At 34.8% G+C, this 20,213-nt stretch overlaps 2 protein-coding genes across 2 annotated transcripts; both read left to right on the top strand.

The window, feature by feature from the left end:
* Positions 1-10,240: 10,240 nt before the first annotated feature.
* Positions 10,241-11,208, top strand: LOC6038317 (ficolin-1). The gene is made up of 3 exons (XM_001848084.2): positions 10,241-10,385; positions 10,456-10,960; positions 11,019-11,208. Exons 1-3 carry the CDS (start codon positions 10,301-10,303, stop codon positions 11,203-11,205), a joined length of 777 nt encoding a protein of 258 aa, XP_001848136.2. The 5' UTR covers positions 10,241-10,300; the 3' UTR covers positions 11,206-11,208.
* Positions 11,209-14,518: 3,310 nt separating this feature from the next.
* Positions 14,519-19,806, top strand: LOC119765485. The gene is made up of 2 exons (XM_038249436.1): positions 14,519-14,578; positions 17,957-19,806. The coding sequence occupies exons 1-2, from the start codon at positions 14,564-14,566 to the stop codon at positions 19,292-19,294; spliced, it is 1,353 nt and encodes a 450-aa protein (XP_038105364.1). The 5' UTR covers positions 14,519-14,563; the 3' UTR covers positions 19,295-19,806.
* Positions 19,807-20,213: the final 407 nt, after the last annotated feature.

Below are 20,213 nucleotides of genomic sequence, written 5' to 3'. Positions count from 1 at the left end.
AAAGGAAAAGTGAAAAAAATCTAGTCTGTTCTTTCGAAAAAAAAAAACACGCTAAGTACTAAGACAAAAACTGTACATGTACTGTAAAGTTGAAACCTATCATTAAATGATTTCAAAAACTGAAAAAACACAGATTTTGTTCCTAACTTCTGAATGTGGCCCTGACTTCTCCAACATAATTAATTATTTTTCAAAACTTTATCAAATCCTCCACAACATCCGCGGTTTTATCCACCGCACCGCTGGCCACTTCCGCGCTGGCTTCCACACCGGGTGCGATCACCTGGTCGGCCACTTCCGTCGCGCCCTTGGTCGTGACATTGCCAGCGGTTCGTGCACAGTTCGAGGCAAATCCCGCCACCGCCGCCGTACTGTCCACGGCCACTTCGGTGGCAGCCGCCGTCGTTTTGGCCACAGCTTTGACCGTCTTCTTGCCGATCCCGGCGAAGATTCCCACCACGTCGGACATTTTGCGAGAGTTGTTGAAACGTTTGATGGTGGATTAATTTTTGAATTGAGGATTCTTTTGTTTAAATAATTCACTCTTGTCTGCTGAGAAGCTTATCACTGTTGAATCAACAATCACGACTATCAAACTAAACTGATCTCTTGGTTAGGCGATGAGCTGATGACTGATGCTGTACAACTGTACTTCCGTCTAGAGTTACTGAGAAATTAAAACTTGTCATTTCTTAACTTATTGTTTTTTTAGAGAGTATCTATTTTTATATTGAAGCAAAACTGGTAAAATAGGATTTTGAATACTTTTTTTTAAATTCCTGGTCACCCTAGTCACTGTTATATTCACTGTATTAGTGCAAACAACTGGGGATTCCATAATTTTTAAGCTGAGTCACACATACTTTATGAATGAGCGCCTGGCTCAATCCGAATATCGGTCATGAATTCTCACTTGTATTATTTCTGCACTTTTTAAGGATTGGAATATGATTTAGAACATATAGATTTAATGTATTGTATTTTTTGTCTATAGAGCAATTCTCTACCAAAACCGGAAATGGATATTATTTGTATATTTTGATTTGGCTCAAACTTTGTGGGGGTCTTCCCTATGACCAAATAAGCTATTTTTTGTCATTGGTTTACCCATACAAGTCTCCATACAATTTTAGCAGCTGTCCATACAAAAATGGTACGTAAATATTCAAACAGCTGTAACTTTTGAGTGAATTTTCTGATCAAAGTTGTAGGTTTTGTTGAGGACTATTGAGAAAAAATAGGTACACGGAAAAAAATGCAGATTTTTTAATCATCTTTTTTAATGTAAAATTGAATTACCAATCGAAAAGTACTTTACAGGTTTTATTTAATTAAGTGTTCTGTTTTCAAGATATTGCCACCGAAAGTTTGATTTTTACGAAATATTTGCAGTTTTTCGATTTAAAAAAATAGTGACCATGAGTGACCATTTCTAAATGTTTGTTTTAAAGTTCGGAAAATTTGCTATAAAATTGTCTAACAGACATTGAAGATTGGACCTCTGGTTGCTGAGATACAGTGGCTTAGGCTGGTACAAATATTTTTTAAAGTTTTTGTCAACCCCCCCCCCCTAAAATTGGCCCGAAAAATAAGAAGGCAAAAAAAAAATTTACAATAAACTTCAAAATTTCAATGAAATTTCAAGTGCAATCAGCTGAAATCAAATTAAAATACATTCTTCTGCGTTTAAGATCATTTTTAGCATGTTTGGGTTTATTAAAAAATCTTAAGATTTTTTAGAAATTTTCGATGCAAAATCTTTTTTTTCGGTACCATTTTTTGTTTTTGTCAGATCATAGATTTTTTGAAAACTAATGATTGCAAAACAACTGAACTAGTGTAAAATGCATCGAAAACACTTTTTTCATTTAAATGTGAAGACTATGGCTTGTTACTTAAATTTTTATATTTTTTTTATTTTTTTGCCCCCCCCCCCCCCTTGACCTCGGTCAGGGCCGAGGGACAAATTTTTTTTTAAATATTTGCATCGGCCTTAAAGGAAAAGAAACACGAAAATTTAATTTTTCTAAGTCTAACCCAAACAACCCACCATTTTCTAATAATCCGATTTTCAATGTTAAAACATGAAACAGTCGTGAAATTTTCCGATCTTTTCAAAAATGACCCTTATGATATGACCCTTAAACTACCCTAAGGTGATTTTGAATTTTTAAGTCCAAGATGACGGCCAAAATGACGATGATAAAATATTGAAAAAAAGCCTTTTTAAATGTTAGAGGCAATAAATCATTCAAATTTGACTAAAATGGGGTAGCAGTACTTGGATTTGATGTTTAAAGCAAAACATTTTACCTTCCTCACTGAGGTAAGGCTATAATCCTGCTCTAGAAATGAACTTTGCATAAAAACGTTGTAGACCCACCTTCATTTATACATATCGACTCAGAATCGAAAACTGAAAACTGTGTGTATGTGTGTGTGTATGTGTGTGTGTATGTGTGTGTATGTGTGTGTGTATGTATGTATGTGACCAACAAACTAGCTCATGTTTCTCGGCACTGGCCTAACCGATTTGACCCGAACCTGTTGCATTCGACTTGGTTTAGGGTCCCATAGATCAAGTTTTATACAGATTGAAGTTTCGATAAGTAGTTCAAAAGTTATGTATAAAAATGTGTTTCCACATATATCCGGATCTCACTTAAATGTATGTGAACTATGTCCGGGTCCACCATCCAACCCATCGTTAGTTAGGTTATCAAAAAACCTTTCCAACGAGTTCAAAACATTGAAGATCTGGCAACCCTGTCTGGAGATATCCCGACTTAAGTGATATTGATGTACTTTTTGGAAGCCGGATCTTTCTTAAATGTATGTAAACTACGTCTGGATCCATCATCCAACCCATCGTTGGTTAGGTTATCAGAAGACCTTTCCAACGAGCCTAAAACATTGAAGATCTGGCAACCCTGTCTCGAGATATGGCCACTTAAGTGATATTTATGTACTTTTTTATTCCGGATCTTAAAAATAGATGAAATTTTTGTACAATTCCATCATATCAGCCATTGATGGTAATAAGTGAGGAAGGCTCCAACCACATAGGTGGATTAAGTTAGTTTTTTTTGCTCGTGATTTGATTATCCGAAGTCCCATACAAACCTTCAGTTAATCAAAACTTCGGATAATCGAGTCTGGACTGTACCGTAATTTTGAAAACATTATTTTTTTCAAAATTTAGCATAATACTCATGCTGCAAAAAAAACCATTTCTGCTCAATTCTAGGCCGTTTTGCAATGTGCAGCTCTTCACCATCCCACTCGCGGCAATCATTTTCGAATCATGATGTATGGATTTGAAATGATTGGTAAATTCTCAAACATTTCGATAAGAATAATATTTTTTTTAAATGCTCAAAATTTTCACAAGAATACGTATTTTGAAAAAAAAATGACGCAACATTTTAGATTTTTCTTTAAGGATATCAAACGATTGGGAATTTTTTACACATTTTTGGAAGCACTCCAAATTTGCACAAAACGTATATTGAAAAAAAAAAATGTTTCGCAATTATGTATCAAATGACCTAGATTTTTCAATCATTTCGTGGATAAAATACAGATGATCGGGAAATTTAAAGTATTTTTTGAAAAAGCGTAGTTTTCTCGAATATTTCAAAAAATATTATAACTATAGAAAGTTATGAAAAATTTCTAACCGTTTGATACTAATATTGTTGAAAACTTTTTTTTATTGGAAAATACGTAGTTTTGTGAAAATTTATGAAAAATTTATTATTACCATCAAGTTGTTTTATACTTATACTGCAAAAAATAAAACTTGGAGTAATTTTTCGAAAATTCATAGACAAAACAATTTGAAACATAAGTGAAACTTTCCGATCTTTTGAAATGTTAGTCTATTATAACAATATAAAAATCAGTATGGATTCAAAAATTCATAAGTCAGTCCAAGATTTTTTGCACATCCTGGAAATTTCCGAAAAGTTGGCATTTGATGTCTCCTAAAACATATCAGAATATAATAAAAAAATAAAAAAAGTTATTTTTGCAAATTAAGTTGTAGTTACAAAAAGTGAAAATAAAAATCACCAAAAAAATTTTTACCGTTTATCATTTTCTCCGTGCCTACAATTTTGCCGAAGAAACCAAAATCGATCAAAAAATTCGTTCAAAATATTCAGAGCTGCCAAATTTATATGGAAAATTATATGGACAAACTAATGATGCATAGTGGCTTCTTTGGGCATATCAAAAACACCAACAAAGTTTCAGCCTGTCTAAAAATACAAAAGAATAGAATGCCCGAAATTTCAGAGGATTGCTCTGCTGGGACCATCCACAAACCACGTGGACACTTTTTTTTGAATCTCAATAAAATTTTGAGCATTTTTTTATACGTTGCATTTTTTTTGGAGTTTATGTCCCTTGACTCAGGCCAAAGTCGAGGGCGGGGCAATAAAAAATACATGTATAAAAATTGAAATAACAATCCATGGTATCGAAAACATTTTTTTTTTTTGCATTAGGGTAGGGTAGTCATCAATGAGACACTTTTGGTTTTCTACTTTCAAAGATTTTTCTCATTTTTTCATCAGCATGTTTTAATGAGCTTTTTGTTGCATTTTCTTTCTTTTAATGTGTTCTAACAATGACCAAAATATGAGATCGATCCGACATCTACAGCCAGAGTTATTCAACTGTCTCATTGTAGACGCACTTGGCAGGAACAATGAGACAGCTGGGGAACAATGAGACACACTACGAAAATCAAGATTTTTCTAGTAAACCATCATGTTTTTGTATTGTTCCATTGCAGGTAACTTGCCTTGAACATTTTAGAGCAATTTTGCCAACATGAAACATTAATTAACAAAAGTTATACTAAAAAGTATTTAAATTTTGTAAAATTCGTATATTTATACCAAATAACTTTGTATTTTTGGTTAAATGGAGTTAAAACTCTATAAATATGCCAAAAATCACTTTTAATTCATGTTTTGAAAGATTTCCATAGATATTGAAAAGTTTAATGAAGAAAAATCAAAGTGTCTCATTGTTACCCATGAGCTGAAATGAGTGGGGAACAATGAGACAGTCCTGAATACTGGGTATATTCTAAATTTTGGCCAAACCTAATGAAAGGACATTGGAGCCCAACTCAATCCCTATGGAACGTCGAAAGAAATTTGAAGAAATATTAGTTTTGGTGTTAATGGCAGCCTACGAGCGAAAACGTAATTTTTGTCCATAATTTACTTTTAAACCCCAGAATCAAACATTTATGAATAACTTTTCAAGGGAGCGTCCATAACAAAAGCCACTATAATGACAGACGTGTATCCAGTAGACACACCTTTCCCCCAAATATGAGCCCGATTGGTTGAAACTACAACTTGTGAGAGCCATTTTATCATTGTTCCCCGTGTCTCAATGATGACTACTCTACCCTACTGCACATCGGAATTTCACCAAAAAAAAAATCAAAATAATTTGTCGATTACAGAAAAATGCATTTAAAATTGTTTTTTAAGTTGATTAGACTTCTATTTCCATCAAAATTTTGGAGTTTTATTAAAAAAAATTTTTTTTCTCCCCTGATTTTTTGGACTGAAATAAGCTTTGAAAATATTTGCAACGGCCTTAGTTTTGTGAAAATATTGTCTAAATACAAAGAAAAGTAATATTATTTTCATCGAAATATATGAAAAATTACCGATCATTGATACCCATCTACAAGAAGACTATTTTTTGAATACTTTTTTCAAATATACGTAGATTTGTTTTTTTATAGTATTTTCAAAATATTTGATTCACGTTTATCTGGTACTCATCTTGTGAAAAAAAATGAAAATACGTTGTTAGGTGAATTTTATTAATGCTTTCAAGAAAATGTATTATTACCATCAAATGTATGAAAGCATTTGTTATCCCGAATTAGATAAATTTAAACGATTTTACAAATTTAAAAAAAAATCTTAGGCAAATCAACTTTGAACTTCTTGATGTCAATAAATAATTTTTGCTATATTAATGACTCTGTCATAATTGGTCGACATTTTCACATAATTTCAAATGCGGTTAACCCGAGCAGACGGTAATAACGAATTTCATGCCATTTCAATAACAAATACTGAGCAATTCTCTACGAAATCGGTCTTTTTTCTTAAATTTTAATTTTTGTATTTTTTAATCCGACTGTAACTCCTTTGGTGCCTTCGGTATGCCCAAAGAAGCCATTTTGCATCATTAGTTTGTCCATATAATTATCCATACAAATTTGGCAGCTGGCCATACAAAAATGATGCATGAAAATTCAAAAATCTGTATCTTTTGAAGGAATTTTTTCATCGATTTGGTGTCTTCGGCAAAGTTGTGGGTATGAATATGGACTACACTGAAAAAAATGATATACGGTAAAAAAATTTTGGTGATTTTTTATTTAACTTTTTGTCACTAAACTTGATTTGCAAAAAAACACTATTTTTTTTTTATTTTCTGATTAGAAGACATCAAAGGCCAACTTTTCAGAAATTTCCAGGTTGTGCAAAAAATCATTGACCGAGTTATGAATTTTTGAATCAATACTATTTTTTTCGAAAAATCGAAAAATTGGTCTCAAAAATTTTTCAACTTCATTTTTCGATGTAAAATCAAATTTGCAATCAAAAAGTACTTTAGTGAAATTTTGATAAAGTGCACCGTTTTCAAGTTAAAACCATTTTTAGGTGACTTTTCTGAAAATAGTCGAAGTTTTTCATTTTTTAAAATTAGTGCATATGTTTGCCCACCTTTGAAAAAATATTTTTGAAAAGCAGAGAAAATTCTCTATATTTTGCTTCTTCGGACTTTGTTGATACGACCATTAGTTGCTGAGATATTACCATGCAAAGGTTTAAAAACAGGAAAATTGATGTTTTCTAAGTCTCACCCAAACAACCCACCATTTTTTAATGTCGATATCTCAGCAACTAATGGTCCGATTTTCAATGTTAAAATATGAAACATTTCGACGGTAACATTTCAAAAGGCATCATGTACATTTTGACACTTTCTGGGTTATTGTATATTCTGAAAGTACTTCTAATAAGCTACCTCTCCACCAAAAATGAGCAAAAGTTAATTCAGTAAAGTCTGTTTAATCATGATTTTAAATAAAGTAACATAAACAAAATCTCTGCCATCAGCAGTCCCTGTTTATATAGCCCTGTCAACCTGTCAAACAAAAGGCTACATAAACCTCGTGACGAAAAAAAAGCAACATGAATAAAGCGCCATGTACATTCGGCGAAGAAAAACGAATCATAACAAAGCGCCCCCCTCAGTGACAGCAGGGTGATATCGACGTTGGTGATTTCAAAAGAAGTTATGTTTGTTTTTCTCAAATAAAATTACGGGAATAATGTTTTATTGAATATGGATGATCAAGTATCAACAAAAGCAACGTTTTTCATCGTTTGTTATCATTAGAACATCTTATTTTGCTTTTATATAAAAATGGTAATTGAAAATGGATGCTCAACATTCAAATGCGTTTTTCTCAAAACGCATGGTTTGTACATGATGCTGTTTGAAATGTTGGCATCGATTTGTGAAATTTTTGGATCTTGAATATTTTCAAAATTTTTAAACCAAGACTAACATTTCAAAAGAGCCAAACATTCAATATTACGCGGCATACCGAAGGCACCAAAAAAGTTTCAGTCGGATTAAAAAATACAAAAAAAAATCGAATGACCGAAATCTGAGAGAACTGCACAGAAAAAAAAAATCAATGCTCGTAATCGTGAATTAAGTTCACGAATGTGAGAACCACGAAGGAATTTATTCATGAGTATGGTGCATTTGCACCATAAACGTGCATATATTCCTTCGTGGTTCTCGCATTCGTGAATTTAATTCACGATTTCGAGAATTGATTTTTTTTCGTGTGCTCTACTGTTAAAATATCAGAGAATAGTGATGCATCTTCTTGTAAAGTCAATTTTGGCATAATAGTTTATTTTTTTTATTTTTTGTTATGTAAGAATAACTTCAACTGTTATTGGGATGATTGGATTAGTTGTAAAAATAACAAAAAGATAATAACAAAGATTTGTTCGAAGAATAGCTAAAATTGTTATTAGTCTGTTATTACAATAACAATCCAATAACAAAAAAAAATCATAACGACGAATAACATATCTTGTTATAAATAACATACCCGAGCAGACGGAAATAACTTGGGAAGGTCAGTTTTTGATATTGTGAGAAGATCGAAATATGTTATTGGGATGATCGGATTAGTTGTTAAAATAACAAAAATCAATAACAAAGATTTGTTCGAAGAATAACTTAAACTGTTATTATGTTGTTATTGCAATAACAAACCAATAACACAGAAGGAATCATGAAGGAATAACAAGATTTGTTATTTTGTGCGGAGAGGTGGAGCAGCATAACAACAAAAAATGTTATTAAACTGGTATGACAAAAAAAGTTATTGTTTTGGTTTATTTGTAATTTGCAAATAAACCTGCAGTTATCATAACTCCTTTGTACTAGTCAGAGCTGCAGAGTCGGGTACTTCCAAGCGACTTTGAAGACAACTCGAACTCTGGATGCAGGATATGACGTCAACGCTGACTTCAGCTCTCAAAAAATACCCGACTTCACAGATTCCGACTCCAAGTAAAAGTTGCTGAATCCGATGCAGTCTCCGAGGTCTCATTCCAGCTCGAACTTCAACGTCAGCTCCGGTTTCCTGGCTCTGTGAAAATAATAACAGTTTTTGTTATTCACACATCAAAAATTCTCAATAAATAAATCAATTCCGTTAGGGAATATAAGAAAATTAAAAAAAAAAGAACTCTCAAAAGATAATTTTATCGGATTAATTTTAGCTTGAAATCCCATTTCATGGTGAAATAAATGACCCCGATAAAATTGGTCAAAATTATTTTATTGTTCTAGCCAATTTTAGTAAAATCCCTTAGGGGGTGTATCAAATGATTAAAAAAATCAATTTTCAAAATTTCAACTTTTTAGAATAATTTTAGCTTAAGGACCCCATTTCATGGCCAAAATAATGACCCCGACAAAATTGGTCAAAATTATCCCATAGTTCTAACCATTTTAAACAAAGTCCTTTAGGGGGTACATCAAATAATAAAAAAAAATCAACTTTCAAAATTTCAACTTTTTAGAATAATTTTAGCTTAAGGACCCCATTTCATGGCCAAAATAATGACCCCGACAAAATTGGTCAAAATTATCCCAAAGATCTAAACATATTTAACAAAAGAAAAAATAATAACACATTGTGTTATGGACACTAAGAAACTTTTCCATTTGTGCGATTTATGGTAATTTTATTTCTAAGTCAGTATACCGAACGAATAACAAATTTTGTTATTAAGAGAGTTTTTGAAATGTATAACATTTCCTCTTATTAGCGTGTTATTAAACATTTTCAATATAATATCACTTCAATACCAAATTTTGTTATTTTATGAGAAAGTGTTATTATTTTTTATTCTTGAAGTTGAACTTCATGATAAAATAATAACAATTTTTGTTATTTTAACAGGATTTGTAATTGAAATATTATTAATTTCGTTATTACCGTCTGCCCGGGTACAATGTTATTGGCCTAGTATTTTTAAATATCAAAACATGTTATGCCCATGTTATTTCCGTCTACTCGGGTTGGAGAGTTTTTTTTTTTTCATTCGTATACGTTCTAATCAGCGAACATTCGAATTAGCAAACGTTTAAAGTAGCAAAATTCGAATTAACAAATCTGGTCTGTATAAAGAAAAAGTTCAAAAAAGGTCAAAGCGATTGGTCATACGAGGGTTGATGAGCCGGAGTCGGTGGAGTCGGTCTCGGCGAATTCTGAAAAGCCACAACATTTTTGTATAGGAGTCGGAGTTGCTAAATTTGAGTAAGACGGAGTCAGGCCGTCAATTATCAACGTTTATAATATATTTCCAAAACACCACTATTCACCAGCGAGTTCTATAGTCTTTAGAAAGTGAAACATCATACCAGCTTCAGCAAAATAACGTCTACCTTCGACGCCAGAAGGGGAAGAAAAGTGAATGGGATAACGGATTAAAAACCCTTAGACAACTAGACCCAACATGCTTCCAGTCCCAAACCAATCAATCAAATTGATCCCCCAGCTCAACGGTTCTCCACTTCGCTGTGCTAGGCTGACCTATTTATCTACGCTCACCAAACTTGCCTAGTCTGGTCAAATGTGAAGATTTGACCTAATGCTGGGTCAGTTTCGTTTGGGAGGTCGCATGTTTACGATGTGTAGACTGTAGAAACCATGAAGTCGTTTACGCTCTTGACCTTGATCGTCGCGCTGTGTCTGGCTAAGGAACGGGAGGATTTCAATGGAATTTCCGAGTACGGTAGGTTCTTTGGGGGCCCATCAATGATCTGCTGAAGTGTGATTTACATTAAGTTTTATTGAATCGCCAGAAATCGACGGCTGCCAGGATCCGTACGTGAGGATCAACGGGGTGTACCACGCGAAACCCCGACTGTCCACGATCCCGGCCTTTCTGGTGTACTGCGACCAGAAGATTGAGGGTGGAGGTTGGGTCGTGATCCACCGGCGGTTTGACGGCAGCGTTGACTTCACCCGGAACTGGAACGACTACCGGAACGGGTTCGGCGACATCAGCGGGGAGTTCTGGTTGGGGCTGGAGAAGGTCCACCAGCTGACGCGGTCGGCCAATTACGAGCTGTTGGTTGTGATCAGGGACAACGCGGGCAAGCAGAGGACGGCCCGCTACGGACAGTTTGTGGTGCACAGCGAGTTCGAGAAGTATCGGCTGCACGTGGAGTCGTTCATAAATGGAACGGCGGAGGACTGTATGGGGCGGCACAATCGGATGGCGTTCGCGACGGTGGATCGGGATGACAAGTACGGATGTGCGAGCAAGTACGCCAGTGGGTGGTGGTTCGACAACTGTTACACGGCGTGAGTGACTCTAGTGTTTCATAAATCAACTTTTTTGACTCATGGTTGATCGTTCTAGGAATCTCAACGGGTTCTACAAACCAGGCAGTGGGAACTCGATGTCCTGGCACAGACAACCGGACAAACGGGTCGGACTACAGGAGGCCAGAATGATGATCCGGATTGTGAGGAACTCCGTGTTGAGGTCGGACCAAGCTGCGATTGAGGGACTCAACAGTACAACTGTTGCATACGAAGAAGTCTAAACTTGTAAGTGTCGAATTGTTAAGTATTTATTTAATTTTGGTTTACAATAAAAGTTTATTTTGACAAAACGAAAAAAAATCGTGATTGACGGTACCACTCCACTCTCGATAACCATTTCTATCATTTCCAAAAATTTGAATATTTAGCAGCTGGTTCAGTGATGTGATACTTTAATCAGGGTCTTTGCTTGTATTAGTTAAGATTGCCTTTGTTTTATTTTTGATATCAAGCAACATGGTAATATATTCAAGAGTGCTTACACATCAGTGAAGCATAACTGCTAGATGAAACAAGTTAGTCAATTTGGTTCTCCGGTTAAAAGTTTTAGTTAAATTTATAGCACAATTCCAAGTAAGTATTTCTAAAGTATTGTTTTCAAAAATTAACAAAATAAAACAAAGATTTACCCTCAGCATGGACGATTTAATAACTTTCATCGAAGGAGTGCCCAAAAAGACCATCCAAGCCGCGGCCAGCGTTGCGGTGGCCGCCACGGAACTGACCGTGGAAACGGGCGTTGCGGCCACGAAGGTCGCCGTCAGCGGGTCGCGGGCCGTCACTAAGATAGCGGAAACGGCCGTGACGGAACTGGCCGAAGGTGTCGTCATACCGGTGGTGGAAGCCGTCGGCCAAGTGGCCACCAGTGCGGTCAACAAGGTGGCAGTTATTGCGGAAGAAGTTGCGAAAAAATAACAGTTTTGAAAAGTAATTTTGTATTTAATTTGTCGATTGTCCGAAAGTTTTCGAAGCAAATGAAATTTTGTTCGTTCCCGAGCAGACGGAAATAACTTGGGAAGGTCAGTTTTTTATATTGTGAGAAGATCGAAATATGTTATTGGGATGATCGGATTAGTTGTTAACATAACAAAAATCAATAACAAAGATTTGTTCGAAGAATAACTTAAACTGTTATTATGTTGTTATTTCAATAACAAACCAAAAACACAGAAGAAATCATGAAGGAATAACAAGATTTGTTATTTTGTGCGGAGAGGTGGAGCAGCATAATAAAAAAAAATGTTATTGAACTGGTATGTCTCCATAACAAAAAATGTTATTGTTTTGGTTTATTTGTAATTTGCAAATAAACCTGCAGTTGCCATAACTCCTCTGTACTAGTCAGGGCTGCAGAGTCGGGTACCTCCAAGCGACTTTGAATCCATACTTTGAAGACAACTCCGACTTTGGATGCAGGATATGACTTCAACGCCGACTTCAGCTCTCCAAAAATATCCGACTTCACAGATTCCGACTCCAAGTGAAAGTTGCTGAAAATTAGCTGAATCCGATGCCGTCTCCGAGGTCTCACTCTAGCTCGAACTTTAACGTCCTTCCTGGCTCTGTGAAAATATTAACAGTTTTTGATATTCACACTTTAAAAATTCTCAATTCCGTTAACGAATGTAACAAAATTAAAAAAAATGAACTCTCAAAATTAATTAATTAATTTTAGCTTGAAACCCCATTTCAAGGTGAAATAAATGACCCCGACGAAATTGGTAAAATTATCCCATAGTTCTAGCCAATTTTAGCAAAGTCCCTTAGGGGGTACATCAAATAATAAAAAAAATCAACTTTCAAAATTTCAACTTATTAGAATAATTTTAGCTTAAGGACCCCATTTCATGGCCAAAATAATGACCCTGACGAAATTGGTCAAAATTATTCCATAGTTCCAGCCAATTTTAGTAAAGTCCCTTAGGGGGTATATCAAATAATTAAAAAAAGCAACTTTCAAAATTTCAACTTTTTAGAATAATTTAAGCTTAAGGACCCCATGTCATGGCCAAAATAATGACCCGGACGCAATTAGACAAAATTATCCCATAGATCTTAACATATTTAACAAAAGAAAAAATAATAACAGATTGTGTTATGGACACTTAGAAACTTTTCCATTCGTGCGATTTATGGTAATTTTATTTCTAAGTCAGTATACCGAACGAATAACAAATTTTGTTATTAGGAGAGTTTTTGAAATGTATAACATTTCCTCTTATTAGCGTGTTATTAAACAGTTTCAATATAATATCACTTAAATACCAAATTTTGTTATTTTATTAGAAACTGTTATCCCGGGCAGACGGTAATAACAAAATTCATGCCATTTCAATAACAAATATTGTTAAAATAACAGAAAGTGTTATGGAATCTTCTTGAAAAATCCATTTTTGCATAACGGTTTCATAACAGTTTATGTTATCATATCAAAAATTGTTATTGGTCTGATATTGGTTGTAGGCCAAAACAACTTTGGAATAACATTTTTTGTTATGGAAGAATACCTGAAACTGTTATTCGGATGATCGGATTAGTTGTTAAAATAACAAAAAATAATAACAAAGTTTTGTTCGAAGAATAACTAAAAATGTTATTAGTCTGTTATTACAATAACAATCCAATAACAAAAAAATCATAACGTTGAATAACAAATCTTGTTATAACATTTTTTTTTTGCATTCTGAGAAACGATAAGCAATTATATAGTTGGTGTGCTGCGCAAACGAATGAGTAGATAAGCTCCACATTGCTCACTCATTCTGTCGTCCCAAAATGTAAACAGAATGATGAAGATTTCCCAGAAATTGTTCTCAATATATTCGCGGACTGTTGTGAGATCCCGAGCTAGGGTGACTAAAAAATCAAATAGTTTGTAAAATTTAAAACCATTCAAAGAAGTGTTCAGTGTTGCTAATGTTCAGAAAATTTGGATATTGTTTAATTATTATGTATTAAATTAAATGAAACAATTCCCAGTGATACTTGATTTGCAGTATAAGTAAATACAAATATTTTCAGACACCCTAATGTGGCAGGTTATAAAAATACTTCACATATACACCTTTTTCTTAGTCGTGCGGAAGATTTGGAAGTGGACATGTCTGTCTAGTTTCCTCAACTGAAGTCAGTTTGCAGGTTGGAGCTCCCCGCAAGAGTAAGATTATTCGCAGTAAGTAAAACAGTTTCAACATGGTTTGTTCTGTTTTGCGGTGCGGTGTTGTTCAGTAAGTCATCTTGAACTCAACTTGAACAAAAATAAGAAAGTTTCCGTGCAGGAGAAAAGAAACATGGGAATGCGCCCTGTGTTGTTCAGTAACAGATGGGCAAATACCACGAATCATACCAATACCATTTGTGTTGAAGATCACAGGAATGGACTGGACATTGTATGAACAGTCCACTTTTTTTTGGCTGGAGAAACCAATGATTTGCTGCCATTTGCTTTTGATAAAAATACATTTTTGCAAAAGGCATTTCATCACAATTGAATGAGAGTTCTAATCAGTTTTTTTTTCTTTATTCCCATCACAGAACAAAAGTGGAGTGCGAAGAGAGCCGTAATCAATAATAAACAAGATGAACCGCGAAACGGTGAGCTAGCTGAATTCCTTTTACTTGTACCGTAAAACGGGGTGACTTTGATAGGTTTGCGATTTTCCGCAAAATGAAGGGTACAATTAAAATACGTACGGAATAGTTCAGAATCATACTGACCGTGGTAGAGAAGTGTTCAAAGTACCTCAAGAAGAACTTTGCATAAAATTTTGAAATGTTTCAAATGTTAGTTAACTATAATTAAGAATATGTTGATGCAAGTCATTATTTAAAACCTCTCAAAGTGTCATGATTTTCTCAATGAACATGATTTTGAAAACGGAATGCATTTTCGGGTTCTTTGGACAATTTTCCACTAGGAGAAAAGTTTGTAAATAATAAAAATTATGTGTCCTTGAAACACAATTAAAAAAAATCTCCAAATTTATAGGCAATTTCAGTTGAACAAATTTCATGTAAAATATGAAAACTTGTGATTCATGCTTTGTATTCAGTTTAAAATGCAATATAAATCGATAATTTTACAAACAAAACTAGTTTTAACTAATTTCAGGCAAAATTCTTACTTTTCAACAATTTTATGTAAAATTTATTAGTATTTTGATAAAAAGCTTATAAACTTAGTTAACTAAATATAAACATTGATTTTTTTCTAAAATATATCAGCTACTATAGTGATGGTACATTTAACGTACAAATAAAGTTTAAACTAAGAATTTTCAACGTAACTATTCTTCTAAACACTATTGAAAAAACTTTTTTTTTTCCAAAACAGTGCATGGACTTTGTGTGGCCTACCCCAGTACATGTTTTAAAAACAATAATCCTGAGAAAAACCTTACCTGTTGGAAAATATTTCAAAATCAAATTGAAATCCTATCAAAGTCACCCCGGTTTACGGTACAAATAGTTTATTATTTAATGCTTAAGGATCGTGTATTAAATTTTCATTAGGCTGTTGAAAACATTTTTCAAAGTTTTTGTCCCCCTCTCCCTCCAAAAACGCAAAGTGCAATCAGCTTCAGGTGAAAACAAGACTCGATTATCCGAAGTTTCGATTATCCGAAGTTCGATTATCTGAAGGTTGGTATGGGGAAAATCGAATCTCGATAAAAAAATCGATTTTTTTTATTTTCTTACATTAAACATCAAATTCAAGTCCTGCGACCCAATTTTAAGCATATTTACAAGGTTGATTGTATGTAAAATTAAAAAAAAATGTTTTTTTTTATATATTTCATCATCGTGCGCAAAAAAATCTAAATCGCATTAGGCCATACGAAAGCTCTACAAAAAAATAAGATAGCGAAAAAAATATTTTTAATACGATTCTACGAAAGGGACCATCCATAAACCACGTGGAAACTTTTTTGAGAATCTGTTACCCCCCCCCACCCCCTTCGTGGACAATTTTCCATACAAAAATATCTTTTTTTGTATGGATCGTGGACAATCCAGCCCCCCCCCCCCCAAGGTGTCCACGTGGTTATGGAAGGTCCCAAATGAAATTTTGTCAAGGCCTTCGGATAATCGAACTGTACACCCAAAATTCAGAGTCAAGAGAATCGTTTCCACAAAATTCATTGAGGGCTCAGTGCCAAAATCGAAAGAATAATGCTACCAACTCACACCAGATAACAAATGTGTCAAACTTTTTTTTGCAAATGAACCTCGAGAAGATAATTCTCTCGCCCATCTCGAGCTGTGTTCTCTGTGTCTGTGAATGGTGCCACAATTCTCTCTACTCGAGGCCATAATTCTCTCGGTCATGCGTTGCCTAGTTTTGGATGTACACCCAACGTTAAAGAACGAGCGGATAGTCCTCACGAAAAGAAACGTGAGGAAAGTGCTATTTTGCGAGAGTATAGTCCTCTCGCGTGTTCATTCGTTCATTGGAACAGTTCATCCTATTGAGTGGCTTATATGGACAAATGACCGACACTTAGACACCGAACCATGGTGGCCCATACGACAAAGGCACGGTTAAATATGCCGATGGTCTTGGGTTCGAGTCTCGGTACCGGTACTTTTTTTTAATAAATGAACTTTTTTTGAAGATGAACCCATGAGTAAAGTACTCTCGGTAATTTCGGGATTTATCCTCTCAGTTCGCACACAGTACCATTAACCATAAATTTCTGCTTTGCCTTCCCGGTGCTTTGGACGCCTTTGAAATATTTCACGTGAAATGTTTCGCATTTTTGGTAATCAGATAATTTTAATTTTTTTATTTGTGTTGACAATAAATACAGTGTTCAAATAAACTTTAAATGAAAGTTGATGTTAGAATTCATCAAATAACACAGTTTTGACATTCATAATGCGAACTTATATCCAAATAATTGATAAAACAAGATGAGGTGTCCGGGTTTCGAAGCGTCCGGGAATTCGAATCATGACGTTACTCACGCACACAATAGATAGATGTGCAATATTGTGTCAACTTGTTTATTTTCTACAAATAAAATAAAATTAAAATCCTTCTGAGGATGTGTGATTTGTTCAACAAGAAATGATCGAAGTAGCTGTTAGGACAAACAAGTAATAAATATCACAGAGTTTTGAAAATTTGCACCTTTTTGTAAACTACAATTAGATTAACTTTTCAGAAATTCGATGTAATACTAATTTTTCTTCGGCAAATTTATTCTAGATTTCATTTGCTATATATGTACAGTGTATACATATATATACATTGTACACATTCAGTTTTGTTCAAACACAAGAGAATTTGATATTTCCAAATGAATTAGGAAAAAAAATAGAAAAATACCTATTTTGCAGCTTTTATCGAACCTGACGACCAAGATAAACATTTTTTCCATGGTGTTGGATGTTAAAGACATATTCAGAGAACTTAAAACTAATGTTTTGATGAAACAGGACCAAAAAATATCCTAATTTTTGTGAGATATTTGACACTTTTTCGAGTTTTTAGCTAATATTTATGGTATAAAAACTTCAAAATGAGGTAAAATCAATTTTCACCGATAGATGATTTTGGAAAAGAGTTTCCCTGACTCAGGAGTTCAATCTGTAGACAAGCCGTGGGCCTGTTCTCGCATTACGCTACATGCACTCTCTCTTCTCATTCTCTCTCTTCTCTGTCACACTCATTCACTACATATATTTATACTTTTTTCATGCTCCCGGGATTCGAGCTGACGACGTTTGGATTGTGAGTCCAACTGGGACCGAACACAGCCCGACCGGGTATAAAAGGCAACCACGCTTACCAATACACCGCGTGACTTCGAAAATTATTATAGCGGCGTTTTGATTCTGCTTGAGTGGAGTCGGCGGTCGGCGGTTAAACTCGCAATCAAAAGGTCGTCAGTTCGAATCCACCAAAATGTGTCGGATTGTCGGATAGTAGCACGTTACACGTTTGTTGTTTTTTTTTCTTCTTTTCAGACTACCGGTTTGATTACTGGAACAGCCGCTTTTTACGGCACTCAAGCATTTTTGGGTAGTGCGCTGACTGCGCTGAAAGTTGGTCCACTGGCTGCCTTGGCCGTCACTGCCGTGGAGAGTGTGGCAACTGTTGGTGTGGCCGCGGGGCTCGCTGTTCCGGTTGCTGTGGGATTGGCTCCCATTGCCATTGCCACTGCTGGTGGCGCAGCTGTTTTTGCAGTAACGGCGCCACGTACAACTGCGAAAATTGCCACGAAAACAGTCGGCACGCTTTTTAAGCCGATAGCGTGGGGCGCTAGTGCAGTTGTCAGCGCATTGACTTCTAAAAACAACGAACACACTGCTAGAAGAAAAACAAATGATGATGAGTCAAAGAAGCGGTATAAAGCTGATTCTAATAACCAAAGTTCTGAATCCTACGAACGTACAGAAAGCACTTCTAATGAAGAAAACGGCGAAGTCGATGGTGACGCAGGGAATGGCGATGAGTCTGACGAGGGTTCCAATAGTGACTCCGACTCCGATACCAGTTCTGAATCCACGGAAAGTTCATCAAGCTCAGAAGATGAGGAAGAGAAACATAAGCAAAAATCTAAAACCAAAGGTTCAAAGAAGAAACCACCCTCCCGAGTTGAACATTATAATGATTCAATTTCGTCGGAATCGACCGAAACTTACTTACCCAAAACTGGAATGTCTGAACTAAGTTTAAAGCGAACTTCGCAAAACATTAAAAACACAGTGAACGGAAGCTATCATTTGGTTCGTCGTTTGACACGATTTCTTCGCATTGCGGGAATAGTAACATACATTGTAGGTAATTTTAACATCCCAAAAACGAACATTTTCCAGTCTGGTCCTTCAAAAACTAAAGACCGGGTATGCAAAAAAATTCCAGACCATCACGCTGCCCACGTTGTTCAATTACAAGTGGTTCCGTCTGTGCTAGAGTGTAATCCTTTAATATACAAAATCTTGCGTAAATGTTTGGGCCATACGCACTTTGTGCACAAAATTTTCAACCTTTGTATTGGCAAACGAATTGACACGCTACAAGGCAAATTACTAAAAGCTCTTCTTTCCATTGACTGGCATAACGAAACGGCAGATAATATATCATCTGCTGCGGTAACAGTATTGCAAATGATTAGAGATTTATGGATTGAATTAATAACTCAAGAAATGAGTAACTTAAATTATACCACAGATCAAAGACGCGAGTTGAGTATTGCCTGCCAATTTATTTCAAATATGACCATAACGGAACTGTTTGAAAAGGTTATAGCAGGATTGGATTATATGATTGATCAAATGAGAAAACAAAATAAGCAAATGTAGAAAACCTGAATTCGTCCGAGACGGTTGGCTTAGCAGTCACCTAAAACGATTGTTTTATTCATTTCGGAGATTCTAAGCGCCTGGACAACAACAACAGCACAACGCAGGGAATTCGAAGTCAGTCTCTATTATTGGATTTTTATGAATAAATATCATATTTCCTTAAGCAAGTATTAGCCGAGTGCATGGATACTAAACATGTTTTAAATCGAAAATGGACGAAAAATTATTGTTGCAAATTTCATAAGTCATATTTTAAATGAGAATAATTAAGAAAAAGATTTATAAAACGTTTTACCGTTGAAATTGCATTTAAAGGTACCAATCAAATCCGTGTGTTTTCAATTCAGAATGTCTAAACACTTTCTCAAGCATTTTTATGGATAAAAAAAAATCAATTTTTTTATTGATTTTAAGCCTTGTACAAAGTTACTTCTTCCCGAGCAGACGGAAATAACTTGGGAATAACATTTTCTGATATTTGGAAATACTAGGCCAATAACATTGTATGTTATTTATAACAAGATTTTTATTCGTCGTTATGAATTCAAATCTTTGTTATTATTTTTGGTTATTTCAACAACTTATCCGATCATCCCAATAACAGTTGGAGGTATTCTTCCATAACAAAAAATGTTATTCCTAAGTTGTTTTGGCTTTCAACCAATATCAGACTAATAACAAATTGTGTTATTATAACAAAAACTGTCATTAAACCCTTATGCAAAAATGGATTTTTCAAGAAGAATCCATTACATTTTCTGTTACTTTAACAGTATTTGTTATTGAAATGGCATGAATTTTGTTATTACCGTCTGCCCGAGTTGTCTAACTTTGCACATTTTGATGAGTAAATGAGACATAAAACACATTTTTTTCGCAAGTTTCCTGAACAGTTATTAAAAAGTTTCCAATTAAT

Source organism: Culex quinquefasciatus, chromosome 1 (assembly GCF_015732765.1).
Source record: "Culex quinquefasciatus strain JHB chromosome 1, VPISU_Cqui_1.0_pri_paternal, whole genome shotgun sequence".
Taxonomy (NCBI): domain Eukaryota; kingdom Metazoa; phylum Arthropoda; class Insecta; order Diptera; family Culicidae; genus Culex; species Culex quinquefasciatus.
This window is presented reverse-complemented; position numbering and strand designations above follow the sequence as displayed.

Excerpts from the sequence above, each read along its gene's own strand:
- LOC6038317 (XM_001848084.2), top strand. The coding sequence starts at position 10,301 with ATGAAGTCGTTTACGCTCTTGACCTTGATCGTCGCGCTGTGTCTGGCT. Across the intron at positions 10,386-10,455 it reads CAATGGAATTTCCGAGTACG|AAATCGACGGCTGCCAGGAT; the intron begins GTAGGTTCTTTG and ends TTGAATCGCCAG. Across the intron at positions 10,961-11,018 it reads TTCGACAACTGTTACACGGC|GAATCTCAACGGGTTCTACA; the intron begins GTGAGTGACTCT and ends TGATCGTTCTAG.